Source organism: Miscanthus floridulus, chromosome 2 (genome assembly GCF_019320115.1).
Source record: "Miscanthus floridulus cultivar M001 chromosome 2, ASM1932011v1, whole genome shotgun sequence".
NCBI lineage: Eukaryota > Viridiplantae > Streptophyta > Magnoliopsida > Poales > Poaceae > Miscanthus > Miscanthus floridulus.
Genome location: NC_089581.1, coordinates 5,311,973 through 5,337,931, shown reverse-complemented (window position 1 = coordinate 5,337,931; position 25,959 = coordinate 5,311,973). Strand labels below are relative to the sequence as shown.

The 25,959-nt window shown below is 50.2% G+C and overlaps 2 protein-coding genes and 1 pseudogene across 2 annotated transcripts; 1 reads left to right on the top strand and 2 right to left on the bottom strand.

Annotated features, from left to right (window-relative positions):
* The first annotated feature begins 11,147 nt into the window (after window positions 1–11,147).
* Window positions 11,148–11,817, top strand: LOC136537739 (uncharacterized). The gene has a single exon (XM_066529697.1). The coding sequence runs from the start codon at window positions 11,230–11,232 to the stop codon at window positions 11,494–11,496; it is 267 nt and encodes an 88-aa protein (XP_066385794.1). The 5' UTR covers window positions 11,148–11,229; the 3' UTR covers window positions 11,497–11,817.
* A 2,830-nt stretch (window positions 11,818–14,647) lies between these two features.
* On the bottom strand, window positions 14,648–18,641 carry LOC136515650 (PHD finger protein ALFIN-LIKE 3-like). Its single transcript, XM_066509183.1, has 5 exons — window positions 18,401–18,641; window positions 18,268–18,300; window positions 17,934–18,156; window positions 15,330–15,450; window positions 14,648–15,241 (listed from the first exon to the last, which is right to left on the bottom strand). Exons 1-5 carry the CDS (start codon window positions 18,504–18,506, stop codon window positions 14,972–14,974), a joined length of 753 nt encoding a protein of 250 aa, XP_066365280.1. The 5' UTR covers window positions 18,507–18,641; the 3' UTR covers window positions 14,648–14,971.
* A 109-nt stretch (window positions 18,642–18,750) lies between these two features.
* On the bottom strand, window positions 18,751–21,709 carry LOC136515658 (small ribosomal subunit protein uS12-like; annotated as a pseudogene).
* Window positions 21,710–25,959: the final 4,250 nt, after the last annotated feature.

Sequence of the window (25,959 nt, the reverse complement as noted above, 5' to 3'; positions counted from 1 at the left end):
CTAATCAGAGACAACAGAGAGCAGAGGCTCGGAAATACAAGAAAAACGATTAAGAAACACGAGTACTTTAAAAAAGGCCTCGACGGCCACAGGCGTTTCGATACGAAGTTAATCCCTATTCTATTTACATGGCCTCTTAGGCCCAGGTCAAGGCTCAGGGCCTCTAGCATCAGCAGATGGTGGGGGGGGGGGACAACCTCCTCTTCGAACAGCTTGGCCAGCGCTGTGCCGGGGCCCTCCGCCGCCTCCATCAGCTTCGCGACCGCCTCGTTGGCCTCCTCGTCATCGTCGGGCAGGACATAGCCATCGCTGATGGCCTAGAGGTCAACGCCAATGTAGTGCGAAGCGATGACGGCCAGCGCGTGCTTGACACCCATATGCAGCACCCCTCGGAGTCGCTCGCCCAGTTGGCCACTCAACGCAATCAGGCAGCTCCCGAGGGAGCTTCCTGACTGGACCCCCTTGACTCCCAGGGCCTCGCAGGCGGTACGGGCAGCGCTCTTCAGCGCATCGTGCTCCCCAATCTCGGTTTCAAGCACCGCCTGCACTGCGGCGGAGGCCTCGGCTGCCTGGGTGACCTCCTTCTCTAGCTCTGCGCCAAATGCAACGGAACAAGGTTGAGCACAAAGGAGTACAAGCCATAACAAGGGTGGAAGCCTATGGAACTCACCCTCGGCCTTCTGCCCCCAGCGTCAGGCCTCGACATGAGAGGCCTCGGCTTTCTCCTTCCAACGCTGGGCCTCGACCCGAGATGCCTCAGCCTTCTCCTTCAGGCGCTGAGCCTCGACCCGAGCAGCCTCGGCCGCCCTAGAACTCTCTCTCCCTAGCTCTACGTAACACTAGGCAGTTAGGGAGCGAACATAAGAAAAGCAAATAAACCAAGGGGAATAGGACTCACCCTCGGCCTTTCCCCTCTAGACCACAGCCTCGGTCCGGGAGGCCTCAGCCACCGTAAGGGCCTCATCTAAGGTGGCTTTCGTCAGCTGGTGCGCACTCTGCTCCGCCCCTAGCTACCCAGCAAGGACCTTGCTCGAGGCCGTAGCTTCTCTAGCCCGAGACTTGAAGGCGTCCCGCTCACTGGCCACACGGGTCAGCTCCTCCTCCAACTCCTTGACCCGCGCCGCTAAAGGGGCGACCTGCTCCTGGGTCGTGGCTGCCTCAACCTTTACATCGGCACAACGAAGGCGGAGGTCCTCCACCTCCGCGCTCCGCACCGCCAGAAGTTCGTTGGCACCGGCAAGCAGGCCCTTCTGCCGCTGGAGCTGGTCCCACACGTCCCTCTCCTACCGGAGAAAGACCGACTTCCCGAGGGACCGGGTCTCGAGCTCCTAGGAAAGCGGAATAGGGGTCATTCACTACAAGAAAACTCGGAAAAAGACAACACCGCATGAGAAAAGAAAGTGCGAACCTAGGCGACTCCGAGCAGATCATCGGCCACCACGGACAGCGTCGTCCGTAGTGACCGCTCCGCCAGTTGGCGGTATTGCTCGAAGGTGTCCCAGCGCCCGCCCTCGGCCGTGTCCTCAAGGGTGAATAGAGGCTCCCCCTCAGGGTCATCCCGGCTTTACCACAGGACACGTGGGTGATCCCACCCACGGGGCTCGGGTCATACCCGCACGAGGGCCGAGCTTTCCTCGCCCGGGGTCAAAACCGGCTATTCCACAGCACCGGCCACCTCAGCGTCAACCGCCTCTTGCACCCGGGAAGTATCGTCGGAGGAGATCGGATGGACCTCCACCTCCTGGGTGCTCTTCCGCAACGACGGCGGGCCTTGAGCCAAGGATGCCACCGAGGCCTCCGCCACCTTCATCTCCACTTCTGGGGCCGACGGCCTCACCGCAATCACATCGGCCTTGGTGGTCCCGAGGGTCCGGCCTCCACCATCATGGCCTCGGTGGTCGCGGGGGCTTCGATGCCCGCTGCTACGGCCTCGGCGGTCCTGGGTGCCCCGGCCTCCATCACCTTGGCCTCGGAGACCATGGGGGCCTCGACCTCTATGGCCTTGGCAACTGAGGGCACCTCGGCCTCATCCGACTCACGGGCCTCGCCCTTGTAGGGTGGAGGCGCTCCCTCCCCTGTCTGTGTCGGGGCCGCCTCGGTAGCCCCTCCTTGGGTGGCCAGCTCCTTCGGGTCAGCCCTCGTCGACGCCGCGCCACGTTGTAGGGTGGCCTGCGCCTCCGCCACCTAGTGGGCGGTGGAGCCAGGGTTCACCTTGAGCGCTTTGAGGGGCGCCAAGGTAGGCACCTCCATGGGTCACTTCTGGCTAAGGACAAAACACTTACAGGGTCAGCACGAGATAAAAGAACGAGCGAAAAATGCTGTGGCTCCACCAAAAATACGCTTACCTCGAGCGGGGCTACAACCGCTTCGGCATGGCGACCCTCGTCTCCAAAGGCGGTGGCGGTGGCGGCGGCAGAGGCATGGCCTCCATACCCATCAGCGCCGGTTGGTCCTCGACGGACCCCGGCGCCCCCTCGGTCCTCTACGGGGCAAGTTGCGTCGCCCCCGCCGCCACCCGCTCCACCGCTGCCGCCGAGCCCACTGGGCTGATGGCATGCTTGCCCAATGCTTGCTCCTCGGGCGTGTTGGCCTCGGCCCCAAGGCGGGCAATCGCCGACCCTGGGGCAGCTCCTCCTCCTAGGAGCACCAGGCTGCTTACCGACGCCCTAGGCACCGTCTCTCAATGTTAGGGAGATGGTCCAGGGGACCCCGCCCCATCTCGCCCTCGTCATCTCCGTCCGAGGCATCCGTCGATAGCGACGGCGATGGGGACTCCTCCAACAGGAGGCCGTCCTTCCTTTGCTGCCGGCGACGCTTATCCAGTTCCTCGCGTGCAAGGATCTTCTTCGTGCGCTTCGCCACCTTGGCGTCCTTTCGCCTTTTCTGCGCCTCAGCGTGTGCCCGGTTAGCCACCCGCCGCCTTGCGTCCTTGGGAATGAGCGGTGGGGAGGCTTGCACGTCCCTCATCCCCTATAGGAACGGTGAACATGGATAAGGGAACAAGAAACAATGAGAAACGGGGACGCCTCGGGGGTTACATCAGCACATGACTTACCAGCGAGAGGAACCCCCGCGACGGGCGCATCGCGAAGGGGGTCAGGCCACTGCCCCTCAGCTTCGCCTCCACCATCTCCCCCACCCGGCAAAGAATTTCCTTATCGGAAAGGGCGAAGGCAGACATTCGGATGCCCTCAATTGGCTCATCCGGCCTCATCTCGAACAGGCGCCGTTGCCGAGCCATCAGCGACAGCACCCTCCGGCGGTGGAAGGTGGCCATGACCACGGCCGCAGTAAGGCCATGGCCCCGTAGCCTCTCTAGCCCCTCCAGGAGCGGCTGCAGCTTGGGCTGATCCTCCCTTGGAATGCCATACTTCCACCTCTCTGGGCAGCTCCCCACGATCCGCCTGGTGTAGGGGGGAAGTCCACCATCGTCGTTGCAAAGATAGAACTAGCTCGAGTACCATCGGTGATTGGTTGACGAAAGCTGGGCTGGGATGTAGAGGTGCTGACGGTCCTGGCGCACTTGGAGAGTGCAGCCGCCAGCCCTCACTACCTTCCTCATGTCCGACGTACCCGTCGGCTTGGTGGTATGCCCCGCTCGGAAGAGGTGGATCCACAACTCCCAATGGGGAGCAATCCCCAGATACCCCTCGCAGACAGCGATGAAGATGGCCACCTGCGCGATGGAATTGGGGTTGAAGTTGTGGAGCTCCACGTCGTAGTAGTGCGGGAGCGCTCGCATGAACTAGTCCACCAAAAGGCCGAGGCCACGCTCGTGAAAAGACACGAAGCTCACGATGTAACCGTCGTGAGGCCTCGGCTCCGGCTCGCTCGATGGAGCGATCCACTTCGGCCTACTGGGGTCGGTAATCGGACAAAGGAGCCCACTGTCGACGAGCGACTGAAATATCTCCACAGTGACATCGGATGGACCCCAAGGGTCTGCCTCGATGACAACAATGCCGCTGGCCATTAGTGCGGTGGAGGGTTCGACTATGGCGGTGAGTCTCTCTCTCTCCACCTCACCTCTCTCCCTTCTTCCTCCTACGGCTCTCTGCTCTAGCGACGGCTCAAAGATGGCAAAGCTATTACGGGCAAAGTAAGGCGGGGAGGGGCGAGGCTCGTTACGTATTTATGCAGGATGAAGGCGAAATGGACGAGCGATGAAATTGGGGAAGTTTCCCTCAGATCCGGCATGGTTAATCCTGATCCGATTTTACCGCCCACGTGCCCACCTTTTCCTCATTAATTGCGGGAACAGTTACGTCCCATCCGCTAACACCACGTCACGCCCAACCACTGCAGCAGCAGGCGTCGTTCCGCCTCCCCGAGAAAATCACCTCAAAAGGCGTGCCAGCCATTGTCGAGCCGATGGGGGAGACATTCCCCCACCCTATTCCTTTTAGATGAAGGAACTAGTCGTTGAGCCCATTATGGTCCAGGGGTTCGAAGGCTGGACCCCTAAGGGTTTCGATAGCCGCCCCAGGGCAACAGAGTCAGGGACGATCGTGGGCGAGCCCACATGGGGCTGAGGCCCAAGCAAGCGAAACACTTGGGACGCCCTAAGTCGTGTCCGAGATTGGCAGGGAGGTCTCCGAATGGGATCCCACCGTAGGGAGGCACCAAGCCACCAGGGCCCAGCGAATGGCCTCGGCACCCACTAGAGAAACCCTCTGGTATTCTTGGAGTGCATCTCTAGACCACTAGTCAACCCCTAGCGAACGGGGCACAGGCCTCCACTTAGACTCACCCGATAACAGCTCATCGAAAATGCCACCGCTCGTGCCCATCGAGGGTAGCTTGGCATATTCCACCCCTCCTTCTGAACGAAAAGGAAGCGCGAGGGTCATACGAAAAGCCAGGGGAACCCCTGACAGCCCTCTTGCTCCATGCAGAGGCTAAGGGGCTCCTCCTACAACCTTGCCGAGACCCAGCGATCTAGGCTCGCATTCGAGGGGGCTCGGCAAAACAACCCCTCCTTCCGAACAAAAAGGACATGCGAGAGTCGATTCAAAAAGTCAAGGGAACTCCTGATGGCCCTCTCGCTCTGTGCAGAGGCTAGGGAGCTCTTCCTACAAATATGTCGAGACCCCATAACCCAGGCTCGCACCCGAGGGGGGCTCGGCAAACAAACCCTCACGCGCGAGGGGCGTACAAAAAGCCAGGGGAGCTCCCGATCGCCCTCTTGCTCTGTGCAGAGGCTCGGGGGCCCTCCCTGCAATTTTGCTGAGACCAAGCGACCCAGGCTCGCACACGAGTGGGCTTGGCAAAAAAACCCTCCGTCCGAATGAAAAGGATGTGCAAGGGTCGAACAAAAAAATCAGGGGGACCCCTGACCGCCCTCTCGCTTTGTGTAGAGGCTCGAGGGCTCCTCCTACACCCAAGACAAAGACAAGCGACCCAAGCCCGCACTTGAAAATTTGAGAAAACACGACAAAGGGCATCGAGCCTGTTACGGTCCAGGGGTTCGAAGGCTGGGCCCCCAAGGGTTTCAATAGCCGCCCTAGGGCAACAGAGTCAGGGACAACTATGGGCGAGCCCATACAGGGCCAAGGCCCGAGCGAGCAAGACGCTTAGGATGCCCTAAGTCGTGTTCGAGACCGAAAGAGGTCTCCGAATGGGATCCCACCGTAGGGAGGCACTGAGCCACCGGGGCCCAGCGAACGGCCTTAGCACCCACTAGAGAAACCCTCTGGTACTCTTGGAGTGCGTCTCTAGACCACTAGCCGACCCCTAGTGAATGGGGCACGGGCCTCCACTCGGACTCACCCGATAACAGCTCACTGGAAATGCCACCGCTCGCACCCATCGAGGGTAGCTTGGCATATTCCACCCCTCCTTCCGAGCGAAAAGGAGGCGCGAGGGTCACACAAAAAGTCAGGACTCATGATCGCCCTCTCGCTCCGTGAAGAAGCACGGGGGTTCTTCCTGCGATCTTGCCGAGACCCCATGACCCGAACTCGCACTTGTAGGCTCGGCAAATACGATAGCATCCCTCGGTCAACGTAAGAAAAAGACCCTAGAGGAGTGAATCCACTCCCCTAGGGCCTCGAGGGATACACCCGGCGAGTGCGCTCGCGCGCACCCACCAAAACCTCGAAGTACGAAAGTCCCCACCGCAAGAAGCTACCGCAAGTCAAGCCTCGTCAAAACCTCAAGAAGAGCGCTCACACTCTCCCTGAGACTCGGGGGGCTACTATCGGGTATCATAGAACAGGGTACCCCGAGCGTATATCGAAAAGAATCACTTAAACACCATAAAAAACAAAGCCAAAGGATAAGCCATTTATTGAACCCCGGCCTCGTCCGAACCCACCGCCTCTCCGCCTCGCTCCTAGCCTCGTACGGGAGGCCTCGGCAGCCTACCAAGTCTCCGCCTCGCGTGAGGCCTCACGTAGGGGGCCTCAACAGGGAACCGATTCTCCATCTCGCCCGAGGCCCCGCGCGTAAAGCCTCGGATGAGATGTCGATTCTCTGTCTCGCTCGAGGCCGGCTCAGCAATGACCCGTCGCTTCTGCCTCGGCCGATAGCGTGTCGCACCCCATTAATGCGCCAACCACTCCCGCAATATCAACCGGACGACGGCTCGACACTACGGGGTGGCCGACGAGACGGGAAGTCATGTCAATGCCATGCCGTCCTGGACAGGGCACAGCGGGGATTACCAGCCCATGTGCTCTGGTGCTGTGCCCACGATTGGCGCCTGCACTACACTGTGCCACCTAACCCCCGCCCCAGAGACAACGCGGCATGGGGGGTCAAGTTCGGGTCACCATGGCCTCGGAATCAGTGTATGACACCAACTACTCCCTCCAAGCCTCGGCAATCCACTTCAGGGTCTCGGCAACCTCGGGATTCACATCTGCCGAGCCTCCCACGATGGCTTGGCCTCGGCACCAACTAAGCCTCGGCTTCCCACACAGTCAACACACAGTGACCAGCACGCCGACCACCACGCCCGCTTCTAGATAACACTGGAGCTCCTACGACGTATAGGATCGGATGTGACCGGCGCGTTGCCCCAGTACTTCAAGGACGAGACCACTCCGTCGCCCACGCTGCCACAGTAATAGGCTATAGGGCTCGGATATGCCGCCTCCATTCGTACGACGCCATGTAGCTAGCGCCTGTATCACCCTTGTCCCCTCTTCAAACTATAAAAGGGAGGGACCAGGGCCGTTTCTAGGGAGGAAGAAGGATGATTAGGCCTACGCCCACGCAACGAACTCACGCATGAACACATAGACGAACGCCCGAGCTTCTCCGTTGTCTGAGATCAATATCTCAAGCAATCCATGCCACTCCACGTAGAGACCTAGGACTAGCTCCCTCTCTCGCCCTGCTTGTAACCCCCTACTACGAACACTTTGGTGCAAGGAATACAAGATCGATCTCTCAAACTGGACGTAGGGTGATCATTACCCGAACCAGTATAAGCCTTGTGTCTCTTTGCATCACCATCCGGGACTGGAAACACGCAGCACAAATTTACTAATTGGTTGAGGGCCCGCCGGTCCAAAACACCGACACCAACCTTAACCTCTCATGTGTCATCTCTAATCACGTACCCCATCTGCCGCTTGCATCAGTTTCTTGGAACGCCCCATCATCCATTCACCTTGAGGGTTCCATGCTGAGGGCGCGACCACTTCTAAACTCTCAATTAAATGCCAGAGGTGGATATTGTAAACCCATGAATTGGAATTATATCGTTTCGGCTGAAACGATCGTGGATTATTACTGCTGGTTGGTTTGGTGTGAGAGAAAAATACTGTTCTGGCTTATAATCCACGATCGTTTACGACCTAGCGAACAGGCTGATAATCTACTAGGTAAATGCCTTTGCGTTGCAACAGAGAGAAAAAAGTACCATGATAGTGTAAATATGAGTGTGTTATATTGTTACTAAAAAACAATAAATGCCCATGTGTTATAAAGGGCAAAATATATTTATATATATAGTACCATAATAATATAAATATGAACGTGTTATACTGTTACCCAAAAAACGGTATTTCGAGCGTGATGTTTGCAATTGCAACATCACTTTTACATAAGTCTTCACGAAGGATGAATAATTATAATATAATGTGAGATCAAAACAATCTAAAAAGGAAATTGTTTTCAGAATACATGCAGTTTGGTTACATAGATCATAAGGCAAACCTAACCTATCTAACATCTCTAAAACATGAATTATCATGAAGGAAACAACATGCTGCTATACTCTGAAGCTGAATCACACAGAGAGCTTCAAAACCAGACAAACTAAATGGACGAGTCCAGCAAGCAGGAGTTGCAGCTGCATGGTTCATGCTCTACTTTCCCAGCACCTGGAAATCATAGGGTTGTAAAGTAGATGTAAATAAACAAGTGCTAAGTGTGCTGCATAGCTTTTCAAGCGCTAGCCAACTTCTTCCGCAGTCTTCTTAAGAACAAAATTAGGGGATTTTTTCTACCCTAGTTGAGTTTTTTTTCGAGCACTAATGGTTGGTTAGTTATTTATAATGCAAAATTTAGCTTGTCTGCAATCTTCGTACTTCGGACCACTCGTCATTGTCTACATCTGAGGCAGAAAGAATTTCTAGCATCTACAGAGTTGTGTTATGAACATGTAGATGGCATGTCATAGTTAACAGTAGAACAATAACAGTATGGAGAGTAGGGATACCATTTGCACCCTTTTGTAGCATCCTGTGGCCCGGTATGAATCACTCTGCATAATAGACAATAGCAAAGCAATGCAGCAGTGAATGAGATGATGCATCATTGCTAGAATGTCTGCTAATCAGGTACTGAAACACATCAATAATATGAGCAAGAGAAACTGTATTTGTGAGACTTACAGTCCAGTATGTAAACAACCTAGTATTGTTGTCTCCATAGAGGTCAGGGCTAACCTACTGAACCAAACACCACATAAATGACACACACTTAAAAGTTGCAAGCAACTGCTAAAAATGGTCAACTTTTACTTGACACAAGAATGAGCAAGCTGAACTACTAAACTCAGCTTTAAAATACCTGCCAATCGCCTCTACGCTATTGAGATCCTCCCCAAATGATTCCCCTCAAAATCCAGAGCTGGGACAGGCTAAATTCGTCACCCTGCTGAATCTTGAGCTCCCACACATTAAAGGTGGCCTTTGCACCATAGTACTTATCTAACATCCCATAGCAAAACAAAATAAAAACACCTGTGCAAACATACAACTTTTCTCCATTTCACTAAACTAAAAAAATAATCAATCAGTCTAAAGTATAATTTGCCATCCCAATGCTATTGCACCATAACATCACTATGAAAAAACAATTGCAGCTCTAATGTTCAGAACAAGGTTGTAATTCAACAATAGAGCATTTATCCCCAAACAACTTGTGGTTGTTGGATAGTGGCCTGTCAAAATTCCAAGAGTCAACATGAACTATCTTAAGAAAGGGTCTTAGATTAGTAATGATGGGATATTTAACAATAGACATATAAATATTTATCATGTGTGGAAAGCACAACTGAAACCAGAAAGACTAAACAAAACCAATTGTTTCATTACTTGAAAAGCCATAACCACTTAATGTAGGAGGGCAAAAAATATAGTAAAAGTAATTAACAAATTGCCTTGCCACATTAGAATGAGAAACAAAGCTCACAAGCTTGCTTAAGATCCTTGAGCTGATTATTTAGGAACAATGGACTTGTATCGTGATATGTGTAGATAATAGATAATCTATAGTTAGTTGCTGATATATTGATGATACGATTGAAATATCAGCCCCCTATATTTTTTATGTGCAAAATATATCCATGGGAATATATTTAGCACTCTATGTATCAACAATTCACGAATCACAGACCAAGAAGCTATAGCAAGGCATCATCGCTGCATTAACCACAGTACCACACTTACCAGAGCAAATAATTTTCTTTCCAAAGATTTGGCAAATAATTGTGCAGTCATCTAAGCTGCACAGTTTCGGCAACCACCTCCATGAACAGGAGCGGCATGCCCTACCCGTCCATGAGCAGTAGCTCAGCAGTGCGCAAGCAGTTGCTGACTTGGGACACCAGACTTCCCATGTTGTTGTGCACGCAGAAGCCGTCCGTGGCCTGGAACACCATTGATCTCCAAAGGGGGAAAATTAGAACAAATGTAGCTCCAGCCCTTGGACCTTTAGGAGATGGAGTGGGACCTCACAGCTGGAATACCTTGGATTTGAGGCCATGGCACCATAGAACTAACGTTGTCGTTGTAGAAGTTGTTGCTGCCACCACCCTCCATCACTGGCGGCTAGAACCTTGCCTCCTAAAGAGATGGCCTAGAGGCCATGGATCCCGTCGATGGGACGGCCGTCGCGCCATGGGCGAGCCGGCGGAACCGACGGGGGTGGGCCGGGGCGGGACCGCAGCGTCGGCGGAGAATGCCGGGGCGGCGGCAGGCGGCGACGTCGAGAGCGTAGGTCAGGGCGGCGGGGTAGGGGCTTTGGAGCGGCGGCTGGTGGCGCCGGCGGCGTCGTAACCTCGTGGTGGAGGCGGGGGAAGGGGTAGACGGCGCTGGGCAGTGCCCTCGGCAGCGGCGAGATGCGCAGCTGACGGTGGGGGTGGGGAGAGAAGCCGGCGGCAACGGCGTGCGGAGCAGAAGCCGAGTGGGGCGAGAGGTGGAGACGGGGGTGGGGAGCGTATTTTTTTCGCACGAAGGGAGCGGGGCGAGCGAGATTTGTTTCGCACGTCTGTGAACAATTCTCTTATGAATATTTTAGTTGTAGAGATTTCATAATATAGAGTGTTTGAATCACCTAGAGATTATTGTTATTATATTACTCTAATTCAAGTTTATCCAGACATGATCTAAAATGATTAGGCAAAGCTCAGTGAGTAACAATAAATCAAGGTGAAGCGTGTCCGCAGTCGACGTTGGGTCAAGCACTGCAATTTCGAATGCTAAATCGGTATTGCGAGACTTGTATAAACACGGACGCCGGAGGAAAGGCATGCGTGGCAGGTGGCACGTACAGGACCTATTCAAAGCCGGCAACGGAGGGCTGCATTCACAACCCCCCAAAATTAGGACTAACAAGGTACCTACCCACTTTCACGCAAACACCACAAACGGCCATGAATTCCAGCACTATAAAACCTTACCTTCGTGAGCATTCGAGCTACAACAAGAGAAAGCAATCAACCAAACCTGGGAAGACAACAAAAAGGGGAGCTAGATACCACGCGTATCTAACATGCCGTCCCGCAACAAGATCAGCGTGGCCATGCTGATGAGCTTGGCCGTGATGGGCCTGCTCCTTTGCCACCTCGCCACCACCGCCTCCGCCGCCAAGAAAGGCATCCATGTCCTCGGCAGCGTCGACGGCTCGAGCGACGACGGCGGCAGCCCCGAGTCCGGCGAAGGCCGCGTCGTCTATGCGGATATGAAGCTGGCTGATACAGAATCCAGCTCGTCCGATGCGCCGGCGCCGGCGCCCGCGCCGGGGCCGTCGTCCAGTTGAACAAAGCGACGGTGGTGGTGAAAACTGAGGGCACGTGTGGTCATCATAATTAAAGATTGGCAAAGCGTGGCCAAAAAGTTTTAAGCAATAAGTGTGATGAAGTTAGTCGAAATGATAAATGTATGATGTGTGGGCCAGGAGTTATGTGGCTTGCCTAGCCACATGTTATTCTACGCCTCCTGTCTTTGTTGCACGTCTTATATTATATACCTTTTTTTTCTGGTTATGCATGGCCTTTTGGGCTGTTTTTATCTTGGCTTATTTTAGCTTATTCTCTCTCACAAAATACTATTGAATCATTCGGAACTAGCCGATACACGGTACTTTTGTGTACCAGCCGAACACCCTGAAATTATATATCTTGAGTTCTTGATGGATTCCGACTTTACCAAATTGTTTGTTCAACTTCATTATTCCATTATTTTTAATGGAGAAGTGTATTTGTACGTGATGGTTTTGTATGCGCAAATGTAATGTCCAACATCCTTGTTTTCCACACATTTTTCCTTTTTTTTTAAAAAAAAAGCTACCTCAAAAGCGGCGGTTTGGAAAGCAGCCCAGCCGATGACGCTGTAGCCTATAGGAGAACAGTTGGGGCGTTGGTTGCTTTACCCATTGTCCGATTATGGCTGGATCTGGATCAGGGCGCATGGTTCATGCGAATCAATGGATGCGTCAGGCTCTGACCTTGTCAGCTGCAGGTTCTTCGGGCTAACGTAGGAGTACCGGCCATAGCTAAGGGGGTGTTTAGGGCGCGTTTGCGACCCTGGCCCGGACGGTGGCTCGCGCTCCCTAGCTGCAGCGGCCCGTGTGTTGCCGTCCGTGGCCCGCTCCCTGTCCTGGCTCGCACGCTGCTCAAAGCAGCCTGCAGCCTGGCTCCCAGGAAACGACCAGGGGGTTCGTTTCTTGGCGGCCCGGCTCGCGGAGCGAGACGGAGCACACGGTGCGCGAGCTCGTCACCTCCCGGCCTCACCTCCTCTCTTCTCCGTTCGCTTCTCCTTCACCGTCGCGCGGCTTCCTCCTTTCGCCTGCCGGTGACGTGCCCACCGCCCCACCACACACCTCCTCTTCTGTGCCGCCGTCCTCACGGCCTCCCCGGAGTACCTCGACGCGGACTCCTCGGCGGCGCCGCGGCAGCAGCAGCAGCTGGAGGAGGTGGTGGGATGCCATGCGATGGGGCCAAGGACGCGAACCAATTCGAGCGGCTCCACGACGCGGTGCTGCTCGTCGTCCTCAACCGCGAGGCCGGTAAGGAGGACCTGAGCGCGCGGCCGGCAAGGAGGACCTGGGTGTCGGAGCTCGTGGCCGCCGCTCTGCCTCGTCCAAGCAGACCCGCAGTGTGTTCGATGAAATGACTACAAGGATAGAGAAGGGAAGGATTGTGTGGTAATGCTACCACTTCTTGGATGCAAGGTGAGCATAACACGTGGTACAGGGAAACAAACACAATCCCTGTTTGGCCTGGCTCATTTGATTCAATGGAGCAAACAAGAGTGCTTGCACCATGTCAGCCGGGCCTAGGCTAGCCACGACCAGGCCAGCCGGCCATGCCGGGCAGAGACAGGTGAGCAAACACGTCCTTTAGTTCTCCAAATTCCAGAATTTGACACTATGCAAAAAGAAGAAAGAAGATTCCCCGTCACATCAAACTTGCGGTATATGCATGGAGTACTAAATGTTGACGAAATAAAAAACTAACTGCACAGTTTAGTTGTACTTTGCGAGACGAACGTTTTGAGCGTAATTAGTCAATGTTTGGACAATGGTTACCAAATAAAAACGAAAAGCCACTGTAGACACACTCCCTCCATGAAATCCGGCGGCGCCGAATTGGGGACCACCTAAACGTGGCCTAAATATGGTATCCAGACAAAAAAAAACGCAGATCTAGCAGGGCCGAGGTGTCAATTTGAGGTCGGCATCCAAATCCACCCTCGGCCCTCATCTCGTCAATTCCCCACTTGCCTCGTACGGAACCACCCGAGCGAGCGCGAGCACGGCCGCCTGCATTCGCCCCCTCACCTCCTGCGAGCTCCTCCCTCGGCTCAAGCGCCGCCCAGCCATGGCTCACCGTCCTCCGGAGCTCCTACTTGCTCTCCGCCCGGATCTCCCTCACGACCGCGCTCCCGTGACCTGCCGGTGTCGCCACTGCCGGCGGCCTCCTCCATCGGCATCTCGCTCCCTTCCTCCGGCGGTGCATCTCGCATGCTCCCTCCCTCCCTCCCTCTGACTCCTTGGCTCACACGGGACTCGGTGGCGCAGGCCCGCGCGGCCACCGGCTCCGCCCGCCCCACCGTGGGCTCTTTCCCCTCCCTCAGCCCGCCGCGTCTTTCCCCTCGCTCGGACCGCCGCCTCCGAATGGTGAAAGATTTGAAGATGATAAGTGGGTCCCAACGGTGAGTGTCTGTTAAGAGAATTTGGGGGCTTCGTCTGGAGCAAATACAAAATAGAGGACCAACAAAAAAAAAAAAAAGGGGGGGGGGGGAACACCCAAATTAGAAATAAAGACCCTGACTTGGGTGGTACCGCTGGAGTTGCTCTTATCAGATAAATCTCAAAATATATTTTTTATGTAAAATTTATTTGAAAATATAAATATTGCTCATATTTTTTATAAATTTAATTAAACTTAGGTGGTGTTTGGCTGTTCCTCTTAAATTTTAGTCGTTGTCTCATCGAATGTTTAGACATATGCATGGAGTATTAAATATAGACTAATTATGAAATTAATTGCATAGTTTACGACTAATTTGCGAGACGAATCTTTTAAGCCTAATTAGTCTATGATTTGACAATATGATGTTATAGTAAACATGTGCTAATGACGGATTAATTAGGCTTAAAAAATTCGTCTCATAGAGTACTGACGGATTATGTAATTTATTTTTTTATTAGTATTTAAATATCCTATGCAACATCCTCCCAACACGTCTCATAAATTTTAGTCACGGAACACCACCATAATAAAGCTTGACCAGCATAAACACAATACTGACTTTTTTTTTTTTTTGGTGTGGGTGGAGGCGGGGGACGTTGTATTCTGAACTTTATGACCATACTGGCATACTGCCATGCCCACACAGATGTCAGAGGCAGGCCGGCAAATCAGCCCACGTACACGCAAATGGAACTACGGTTTCAGGCCTACAAATTTGACAGGACCAGTCCACATACACGCGCAAATCAGTGAAACAGCAAGAACAAACCAATCATCAGTTCATGCCGCCACAACGTCTGCGACGAAGCAGGCAAAACGATGAACAATGGACAACGAACCAGCCATTTATATATAAAAATAAAACAAGCCACGAGCATGTATGTATCAGTCCTTTGCTTCTTCCTACCAGGCTACCACCACATAACAACCCCACAAATGTCCTAAAATGAAGGAATTCACCTCTTCTAGCGGGGACCTTGGGGCAAACAACGGAGTATGGTTTGGATCAGGTCAGCGACGGCCGGTGCACACGGGGACCTACTGCCTCATTTTCTTCGAGCTGCAGTCCGGGCACTTGTAGTGCTTTATGTGCTCCGCTTTGGCAGGGGTGATCCGCACACATTTGCCGTGGAACCACCGCTCACATATGTCGCAGCCGATCCAGAACTCGTTCGCGTTGTAAAGGCCGCCACAGCTTCCACAAAAGGTTTCCGTGTGTTCCTCGTCTTCCTCGTCATCGTCGTCGTCATACTCTTTGGCAGCAGGAGCTGCTGCCCTGGAATTCTTCGCATGGCCATCGTTTCCTCTCTGCAAGAGAAAGAAGCAACCCATTCTGAGTAAGATTTTGTACATAAACTGGAGCAAAACCAAACTATTGGAAAGATTAATGTGGCACCTTTGATGAGTGTCTGGACTTGCCACTGCTATCAACCCCAGACCTATCTCTGCCGTGTTTCCTGTCCGCGAATGCTTCAAAGACAGAAGGAAGATCACTGATCAAGCTGAATAAGCGCTTCCTGAGAGAGAGAGAAAACAAATCATCTAATCAGAGGCTGCATCGATTCTGTCACAAATTAGAAAAAAAAACATTTCCTTTTCCAACCTTGATCTTTAATAGTATCTTATTGCTACAAACATAGACTCCAGCGCACAACATGGCTTCAAACAGAGTAATTGCCAGTTCAAATAGGCGTGAATAAACATGTCTGCGAGCAGTTGGGTATGTACAGAGAGAAATAGTCCAAATGTCTAATTAGCTTTTCTGGGGAAAAAATAGTGCAGATTGATCCCTCCAAGTAGTTCAGATTACTACGAAAGTAAGAAAACAATACATAAGTGTTCACAAAGAAAATGTTCAGAGTCATTAAGTTGTCAGAATAACACTATCTGGACATCATATCCAAATATCACTGAGACAATAAGCTGAGTATCAGAATACTGAGTCTCAAAAACGTGTCCCTCAAAAGATGAAGTGATGGGAAGCTTAGAATCTATATCCCAGTATCAAAAGACAGAACAGGACTACAGTAGAACAAATGATGACTTAACAACTAAGATCTACACCTTCCGAAAGTGTTCAAGTTAAGGGAATTTCATTTTATTTTCAGGTGCAGAGATGGAGAACTAAGGTCCCAAGAACAAAAGGCAAATTGGAAGTTTCAAAAAATCCCCTGAATCTGAAAATTATATGGGATCAACTGCACAAAGCAACATATAGAAAAGGAATGCAGAGGAATAATTATGTATAACATTCTCACTGTAATTCTCATAAAGGAAAACTTGTGATAGAAAGAACAACAAGTGCAAATCAGCAATCTAATCAATAGAGAAGGCTGTTGAAATACACAAACCTCAACCTCCACAAAGTATGCACTTAGGAGTAAATAGTACTCCCTCCATCCCAAATTATAAGCCATTCCAACTTTCTTGGACAGTCAAAGCTTTTCAAGTTTGACCAAAATTATAGAGAGAATTACAAAGATTTATGACATCAAACAGGTATACTATGAAAATATAATTAACAAAGAATATAATGATACTTATTTGGTATCATAAATGTTATTATTGTATTATATAAATTTGGTCAAACTTGAGATGTTTTGACTCTCCAAGAAAATTGGAATGGCTTATAATTTGGGATGGAGGGAGTACATAAGGGTCAGCATTTAAATTCTGAGGATATTAATATGAGAGGTGCAAGACGTATAATTCGATGAAAAAAACAACATTTTGCTCACACACTAAAAAAGTCAATAAATACTCGAGAAAAGCAAAGGAATTTAAACACTAGTCTAGCAGGAAAAATAGAAAATTAAGAGAGAGAGAAGCATAAATAGATGTCACTAATATACTGCCCATGTTGGCCATGACTCTACACATCTCGCGTATAATACCGTTATGTATTTTCAATGATCAACGTACCTGTAGATTAGGATGTTGGCACACAATTGTTTGGGCATCACTGACTGTAAAAATGAATACATCTTAACTAAATAATGCATATAGTTTCCCACCTTCCCAATTAGCTAAAATCATTTCTAGGCAAACATAGAGCAATTGCACTAGCAAGCAAGCTGCAACATTTTAGGACGTTCTGCAAGAGTTTAGAGTTGCAAGCATCAAAGATTAAAGGATTCGCTAAGATGTTCGAATGCATTTGGAAATGGATGGCCCAGCAATAAATGTACAAGAATACTTGCTGAGGGGTGCCTTCTAAACCGTGGCATTGTTCTCCATAAAACAAAAATACGATTGATTTCAGAATTCTTAGAAGCAATGGAACATGCTGTTCTAGAGCAAGATAAAAGCACAAGATCCTCAACTGCTCCACACGATTTTCTGTAATAAATAAAGTGGAAAAGGGACCAATAGTTTAGCACCCCCATAATAAACAGATGGACCATGATCTCCGCAGTACTACTCCGAGATCAGAACTCTATGAAATGTGTCATTATGAAATATAAAGACTGATGATTCTGATTGCACCATGCACTCATGCAGCATAAACAGAAACAAAAAGAAAAGAAACAAGCGTGCAAAAGTACCGATAAAGCGAACTCATCCCCAAAGCATGACCCCCAATTCACTCAAAGGAAACAAAAAGAGGAGCACAATAAACATGTGCACATGCAAACACATGCACCAAGTGAAATAAAATAAATATACTTGTAGATCATAAACACGAACATCGTAAATATGTAAATGCCCCGTATCCCAGTCACCTAGCAATCAAACAACTAATTCACCAAAAAAAAGGCAAACAATGAAGTTTTTTTTTTTTTTTTTTTTTTGAACGAAACTGGAGGGGTTTGCACCCCTACAGCATATATTAAAACAAAACAAGCGGTTCAGTTTACAGAAAGGCAAACAATGAAGTTAACGAAACCACAGATTCGAGGAGTGAATTTAAGAACAAGCATTCTACGCTCTCACGCAACAGCAGGCAACTGATTGAGAAGGCGAATCGAATCCAGCATTCGTAGCAGAATAGAATTGGTACCGGTCGTTGGCGTTGAGGCGAGCACCGTAGAAGAAAGCGACGGAGATGAGCCACGAGTCAGAGTGGACCGCGACGAGTGAGAGCCAGTCGCGGCGCTGCATGCCGTCGCGCGCAAAGTTGATGCCGAGCGCCGGCTCGGGCAACTCCGGAGGAACCTCGTCCGCTGGCGGCGACACCTCCCAGGTCCCGTTGGGAAGGCCGTAAAGACACAAATTCTCCTTATCTGCAAGCAGGAAAAGGAAACGCCGATCCGCTCATTTCCCGCCCGGATCCACCACTCGGCGCACGCACGCACCGCGCGAGAGCTCGCCGCGGATCGATCGATCTCACTCACCAGGGTCGCAGAAGCTGCAGAAATCGTCCACATCTGCACCGGCAACGACACGAGAGGCAAAGCATTCGTTAGATCTGCGCGGGTCTCAGAGTGCAGCGGCCGGCGAGGCGGGCGAGGGGAGAGCGGTCGTTACCGGAGGTGAGGGCGCCGACGAGCCCCGCGCGGCGGCCGGAGAAGTCCTTGAAGATTTCCTCGACCGAGCGCGGGTTGGAGGAGACGGGCGCGGGGGGCATATCCATGCGACGCGACGGCGTCGGTGCGCGGCGGCGGCGTGCTCCGGGAGGGAGCGGCTGGGGAGGGGCACAGCAGCAGCACCGGCCGACGAGGCGATGGCGCACACACAGGAGTTGGGATTCGTCGCTAATCTTTACACACCCGAGCACCCGGCCGAGGCAAAAGGGTTCGTTTGTTTCGGTCACGCGATGCCGCCTCGTGGGGCCCTGACACTGACACGGCGGGCCAGGAGCGTGAGATTCAGTGTGGACCCACGTGGAGGTGAGATCCGTGGAGTGGGTGTAGGGAACAGATAGGTGTGGCCTATAGGGAAGACGGACCCGGATAGGCTGCTGACCTGGCACGATAGGGATGTGGTACGGGCCCGGGCCTCTTCCATATTTCCACTGCTTCGCTATTTCGCTGATGGATACTGCTACGCCACCGATAGCATAATCGCAGCAACGCAGAGACGTCGATCCCCACATCAGCGGTTCAGAGCTTTTCAGGTGAACGAACAGTCAACAAGCACGTGTATTCAGTTCTACAGTGGCAGTCAGGTTCCCATCAGTAGCCGCACGGACGCTATACCAACTTTCACAGCAGACTACCAGTTTCATCAAAAACACCAGACTACCAGAGAATCCAGAAAGGCTGAATCATACCATAGCAAGGAATGGCCACAGCTGCTAGGTTCATCACAGATCACACACTGACTAGCAGTTTCGGATATAGAATTCAAATTCAGATGCTTTTCAACAAAACTATGGCAAAATAACTGCTAGGTTCATCTCAACATGAGGTCTGGTATGAGAGCCCTACAGGTGCACGGTGCGCCACAGGCCCAAAACTCCAAAAGCATTACAGGTTTCACTGTGATGAGGGGGAATAGGGTTTTAAGATCTTGGCTTCTTCTTCTCCTTGAAGAGGGCGAGCAGGGAAACGCCAGAGACCTTCACGACCTTGAAACGGACACCGGGAATATCTCCCACAGCGTGGCCCTTACGACCGAACCCCGCAATCAGCACCTCATCCTGCAGAAAAAGAGTGTGTTAATTAGCAGCAGACAGCAGAGAGGGACAACATCAGTTACCCGTTAAGAGTCCTATGAACTGGAGAAATAGAACCTACGTTTTCCTCAATGTAGTTCAAGCAACCATCGTTTAGCACAATGGCAGCAATCTTCTTCCCGTTCTTCATCAGCTGGACACGAGCACACTTATGGATAGCAGAGTTAGGCTGATTAGCCTAAATGCCGCTGCAAATGAAGTAGTGCATGTCAGGCATTGGTTAATTTGCCTGTTCTTCAGAAGAAATGGACTATGCTGTTTCAATGAACTCACATCTTTTCAAGGACGATTCCCTTTGCGTGAGATGAACCAGCAAAGGGTTTCTTCCACTCGTTGACAAGATGGCTCTTCTTGTAGGCTTTGTCAGCCCACCTCTGGTTCCTTCTGTGGGTCTTGAGCTTACGCCCAGCTCCCATACCACGTGTCTTACTGCAGCAGAATCACAAATGTTAGCATCCAAAAATATATGTCAACACCAAGTATAGCCACATCAAACATTTTCAATTAAACATCAAGAAAGCTATACAGCTAAGCGCTTAAGTTGTTGCTTGTTCATAAACCATAAAAGGCTGGATTCTAATACATTCAGCTAGCATAACACGGCAAAAAGTTAAGTCTTTGTATACTAAGTTTAAGATGTATAAAGCTCCAGGTGCAAAAGGATTACCAGGCTACAAAACAGAGTAGTATTATCTGTATGGTTTAAGACCTGAACTCTAGTGGTTGCTAACCTCTACTTTGGAATGGATTTCCTGTTTGGTTGTAAAGTATATCCTTGAGAGTACAGTTAACTTGGGAGGCATGAAGCTCAATTTAAACAAGAGCATAACAAACTAAGGACTTATTTCATATTCAGTGACCATATGAGCTAGTTATATGAAAAAAAAACTAAAATCACAGCAAAGGAACAGTAAGAAAATATCTAGATTTCCAGGGTCATTTCAAAGAAAGCTTATATGGAAAATAAAAAGATTTATTGTCCATGTTCATAACTGGGCAACTGGCAGTAATAGCTGATGTGAATATGTTATACAATGTAGGGGGGGGGGGGGTCGACAATTCAACATGTTACCATATCTCAATGAGCTATGAAGCCACATGAAGACTACTGTCTCCATTAATGAGGATGCACATCCTTAAATCCAGATTAATTGTGAAAAAATATTCAATGTGATTTTATAAGGCACTGTACAGCATAAATCTGGTGGTATCTGGGAAAAGGGACCTGATTACAGCACTTGCTCTATGCAGCATGCTACATAAACATAAGAGAACCAAAAGGAACTCCAAAAGAACATTACACTACTCTCTGAACCCACAGTTCAAGGCACTAAAAAGTCATACACATAATAGTTAGCTGCATCAGAATTAACAGTGTTAAGCTTAAGAATTTCTATTTTTTTACGAGTCTAGAGAAATTAGTAGCTGTAGATAATATGGTCAAGCACTCCACATTACAGACCAACCATAACAATAATGCATAACATCAATACACAATTATATCAGCAGCTGGAGAAAGATCACTATATTACAGAAGTACAAAGCATGAGAATATCATAGGCTTAGAGGTATTATCGGTATAACGTGAGTCCACCATTTTAGTCTAATTAATTGGTGCACAATTTGAGTTAATTCAGTATATTATATTATAGATAATAGAAATGTGATGAATCAGGCATGAAACTATGCCAGCTCCAGGTACAAATCATGCTTATAACAAGGCAATAGACAGTGCGCACTACCAAGTAGCACATGAAACCTCTACCACAACCAGCAGGAATTTACTAGTCAACCTACGTGACTGAGAGACTTGCCACGCAGGTTTCACTTATCTGATTTTCTTGTAGGAAGACAACAAAAATTCTAGACCCAACGAACAACTAGATATAAGATGACGCATCACAAGATAACATGTTGAAACGCTGTTATTATCATCATAGATCTGGGAGAAAAAACGGAAAAAAAAAATCATGGAATAGAGTAGAACTTATAGGGAATGAGATTGAGAGCACAGCATCATGAATTACCCCATGTTGGATCGGCGAAGGTGATGCCTAGCTCGTAGCGAGAGTACGTCAGCCGAGCAGCCGACGGCGAGGGCGCTCGAGCAATCAGGCGGCGGCGGCGAAAGGGTTTGGGGTCAGATGTGGGGGAAGCGTTTATATCCCTTCTGCTCTGAAATAGGGCCTAGGGCTCTTGTTCGGAGTAAATGGGCTAAGGCCTTTGGGTCAACTGAGTTGGGCCAAGTTTTGTGCTATTTTCAGTACACGGCCCACACGAATTACTAGTTGTGCTCGTCGTCCTGAAATGGAAGGACTTGAGGCTCTCTTCCGCCGTGTAAAATCGGGCCTAGAGAATTTCATGATGCTCTCCAACCATCCGAATCAAGCCCAGGCCGTGTTTAGTTGGGCCGAATTGGCGCCGGCGAAATCACTGTAGCGTTTTGTTGGTATTTATCAATAATTGTCCGATCGTTGACTAATTAGATTTAAAACGTTCGTCTCGCAAAGTACAACTAAACTGTGCAATTAGTTTTTTATTTCGTCAACATTTAGTACTTCATGCATGTACCGCAAGTTTGATGTAACGGGGAATCTTCTTTTTGCATAGTGCTAAAATTTGGATTCTGGGTGAACTAAACATGGCCCCACAAAACTGCTGATCTCAAATTCTTCATTTTTTTTGAATAAAAAAAGAGTGTTTAGATTTGAGAACCAGGCGCAAGCCTAACGAATGAACAAATCAAACCGTACAGTCGGGATCAGGATGAGACGCGACGATGCCAAACAAAACAAGCAAAGACCGCCACGGTACTAATCCTCTGTTTACGTACTGACATGTGGTTACCAGTAACTAATAGTGATACTGTATACTGTACAGCCCTACTAATCTCAAGTCAGACGAAAACACGATGCGCTCTGAACAGAAAGACCTCCGAAGCCGTACGGCGCGCGCAATCCGTCGCGATCCTGCAGTTAATAGGCGGTCACGTCGCCGTGTCGGGACTCTCTCTCCCCTCTCCACATTTGCCTGTTCGCTGCAGCTAGAATTACGGTATTTTTCTCTCACCCTAAAATAGCTTCGGTCCGTCGAACAGTTACCACCACGCACGGGCACGGCACGGATCAAGTACGCACGCCATCGTCCATCCTTCAGCCGCTGCAGACGAAGGCAGCCAGGCAGAGGCAGGCTTTCACTGGCCATTCAAGTCAAAGCACTGTGCCGGCCGGCGCAAAGCCAGGGGTGGCGCTGTCGCCGTCCTCCGCGCCTCGGCCGCCCCCGCACGGTCGGCTCACGAGCGTGCCGATGGAACCGCGGATTCGCCCCGCGTGTCCGTGCCTTTTCCAGGCCCTGTTCCCGCCCTCCCGCCGGCGCCGCGCCGGTGCATTTCTAGAAACGGGACGAGCGACGTTTCCAGCTGGGCCGGCGCATGAGGCGCACCGCGCACGGACAGAGGTACGTGCGGCGCGGCACCTTACCATACGCCGGACGGGCCCGGCAGGAAGACGGCCCGGAGCCCCGGACCTGACGGGCGTCGGGCGCAGCGCCGCAGCTGACAGGCCCAGCGCGTCAGCACGGGGCGAGCAACTGTTGATATGGACGGTTCAGAACAGTTAGGGGTTGGGCTCGAGGCGAGAAAGATCTGGATCTGATCTGATAGTTGCCATGGCCAACCAACCCGCGCGTGCATCTCGTCCGAATTTTTTATTTTAGCGCCCTTTTCCGAAAGTTTCTCTTAAACAGACCTCTGGCAGAAAGAATTTCAGAAATGGACCCTTGGCTCCGCGCCAGAGTGAGTGGCGCCGAGCTCGGCGCCACACTGAGTGGCGCCGAGCTCCTGTCCACGGGCAAACGGCCTGCAAGGGGCTCGGCGCCAGAGTGGATGGCGCCGAGCTCGGCGCCACTCACTCTGGCGCCGAGCTACCTGCATTTAACCCCCGCCCAGCCTTCTTCCCTGAGCGTTCTTCCTCTTCTTTCTCCTCGGTTTTTTTTTCTCGCCACTTCATCCTACCTCACGAATCGACATATTGGACCTTGAAAACCTTGATTTGATCCGTAGATCTTCGAGAGCAAGGTATCCTCGCTCCCCTCCTTGTTTTTTTCGCATCGATTCGGTATATATTAGTCGGATTTTTGAACCTAAGAATCGTCATCACTTAGGGTTTCATTGTATCCCTCAATATATGTATTATACAACTTTAGGTTCATTTCAAGGGTTAAAAAATGCTAGCAAACCAAGCCGAATGTAGTTATGTTATGGGTTTTATTGTTGTGGATGAAATGAGAAACCCTAGGTTTAGGGTATAATGTTAACTGCTTTTGGTTCTTATAATGAAATTGATTGTATTGTAGTTATGGTTCTCATTGATATTTTGTTTGCTAAATTACATCCTATTTGTTAGATGCAAGAAATGTTTTGGGAGGAGTTTTGGCGAAAACGGGGTCGTCCTCGCGAATTATACCCCGACGCGTCTAGCAAAGATGCCCCTGTTCCCCCTGATCTTCCTGTCCCTAACTGTGATTGTGGTTTTCCGGCCCATGTTTTTCAATCAAAACATTCGGACACAGCCGCGCGTTGCTTCTACACATGTAGTCGGTTTAATGTAAGAAATTATTTGTACTATCCTTTTTCTTTATTTGTTTAAGTATGGTACTAATATATTATTAGAATCTCGTTGTGTAGGACCATGAGAGGTGCTTTTTCTTTCAGTGGATCGATGGTGCAGAAAAGTTTGATCCTAGGTACCTGTTTTTCGACGATTGGTTTAGAGGGAGACATCCACGTGAGCACTTCAAGCGGTGGGTTCCACCCCCCCCTAACCCTCTGGCAATGACGGCTAAGGAGAAGCACCTAGCCGTCGTTAGACGACTCGAGGAACCTCCTCTATGCGATTGCGGAGATCGAGCTGTGATAAACCCTGAGAATACGTTGGAGTTTGTGTGTCCAAACAAGCATGAAGTAAGTGCAAAGTATATGTGTTAAAATCTTGAGCTATATGTGTTTATGTACTAATGTCTCATTATTTAGGTGTATTCAATGGCGAAGTGTCGTTTCAAGGAGTGGTTGTATGGTCCTAAGAACCAATGGCCGGAAGAACCGCGGAGGGTTAAGGAAAAGAAGAAAGAACGTGTAATCTACAAAGCACCTCCTGTCATGTACGAATGTGGTGTAAGATCCAACTATGGCCTAGTCCCTTCGGAGCTTGGAATAGGTCATTATTGCGGCCATAAGATTGAGTATGATGAGGTTTGTTATAATTCTGGTAAACATGAAATCGTATTTTGTTTGTTTTCCTAATACATATATGATATAATATTTGTTTTGAACAGAGCACTAGGAAATGCAGTTGGGAATGTTATGATGGTCAAGCTAAGTTCTTGGATGAATTGAAGAAGAGGCAACTAATTGCACGGAAGAGGGGATATGGACCTGACTACGTCAACCTATTCGTTAAACATCACAAAGAAAAGATGTGTGAGTTTGCTAGACAGCGCGGTATTTGTAACCCGATCGATGTTGGGCTTAACAAATGGGGATTGGAGAGGCGAACGACGTTAGAGGAGGAGAGGGCAAGGAATAAGACAAGGGAGGAGACAAGAGTACAGATGCAGGTCTTGGACGAGCATGTTGCTACATTATGTGCCAGTGAGTGCTTGAAAATCTTTTTTCGTTGCCTGGTTTTAAATGTAATATTATCGAGTTGCTAACTGATTGCATTTTATACATCAAGGGATTGGTTGCAGCGGAGAACATGCTGCAGAGCTGGCTCGTGCAAGATATGAGGAGAAGAAGTTAGATGCCCATAGATCACGAGCTAGTCGCACCATTCAATCATCGATTGTGCTGTGTGATGATGGAGACGAGGATGAGGACGACACTGGCAGACTGAGTGAGCTCATTGCTTTAGCAGAGGCGGGCATACAGGCGCAGGAGGCTGACGACGACACAGGCAGACTAAGCGAGCTCATCTCTCTAGCAGAGACGGGCATTCAGGCATAGGAGGCTGACGACGACACTGGCAGACTGAGCGAGCTCATCGCCCTAGCAGAGGCAGGCTTATAGGCAGAGGAGGATGACGACGCGTTCTTCACTTAGGCCGCAGCGGCTGCAGACGAAGCGGAGGCCGCTTACTACAAGCGACAGGCAGGTGAGAGCAACGCAGTTGAGCCTAGCCGCAGCAACAGGGTTATAGTAGAGGACTGGTACTCGGATGATGAGTTGCTTACTCAGTACGTTTCAGATTGAGGATTTGGAAGTGCATTTGCCCCTTTGTCTAATGTCGGCACTTAGTTATACTATTAATATGTTGTGTAATATGATATAGTATCTAACTTTTCATTATGTGGTTGTTTTCATTATCAATGGTCTTAATATTCCGCTTAATAATACAGACTTCTTTCTATTCAA

Excerpts from the sequence above, each read along its gene's own strand:
- LOC136537739 (XM_066529697.1), top strand. The coding sequence starts at position 11,230 with ATGCCGTCCCGCAACAAGATCAGCGTGGCCATGCTGATGAGCTTGGCC.
- LOC136515650 (XM_066509183.1), bottom strand. The coding sequence starts at position 18,506 with ATGGATATGCCCCCCGCGCCCGTCTCCTCCAACCCGCGCTCGGTCGAG. Across the intron at positions 18,301-18,400 it reads CGTCGGCGCCCTCACCTCCG|ATGTGGACGATTTCTGCAGC; the intron begins GTAACGACCGCT and ends TTGCCGGTGCAG. Across the intron at positions 15,242-15,329 it reads AGTCCAGACACTCATCAAAG|AGAGGAAACGATGGCCATGC; the intron begins GTGCCACATTAA and ends TTTCTCTTGCAG.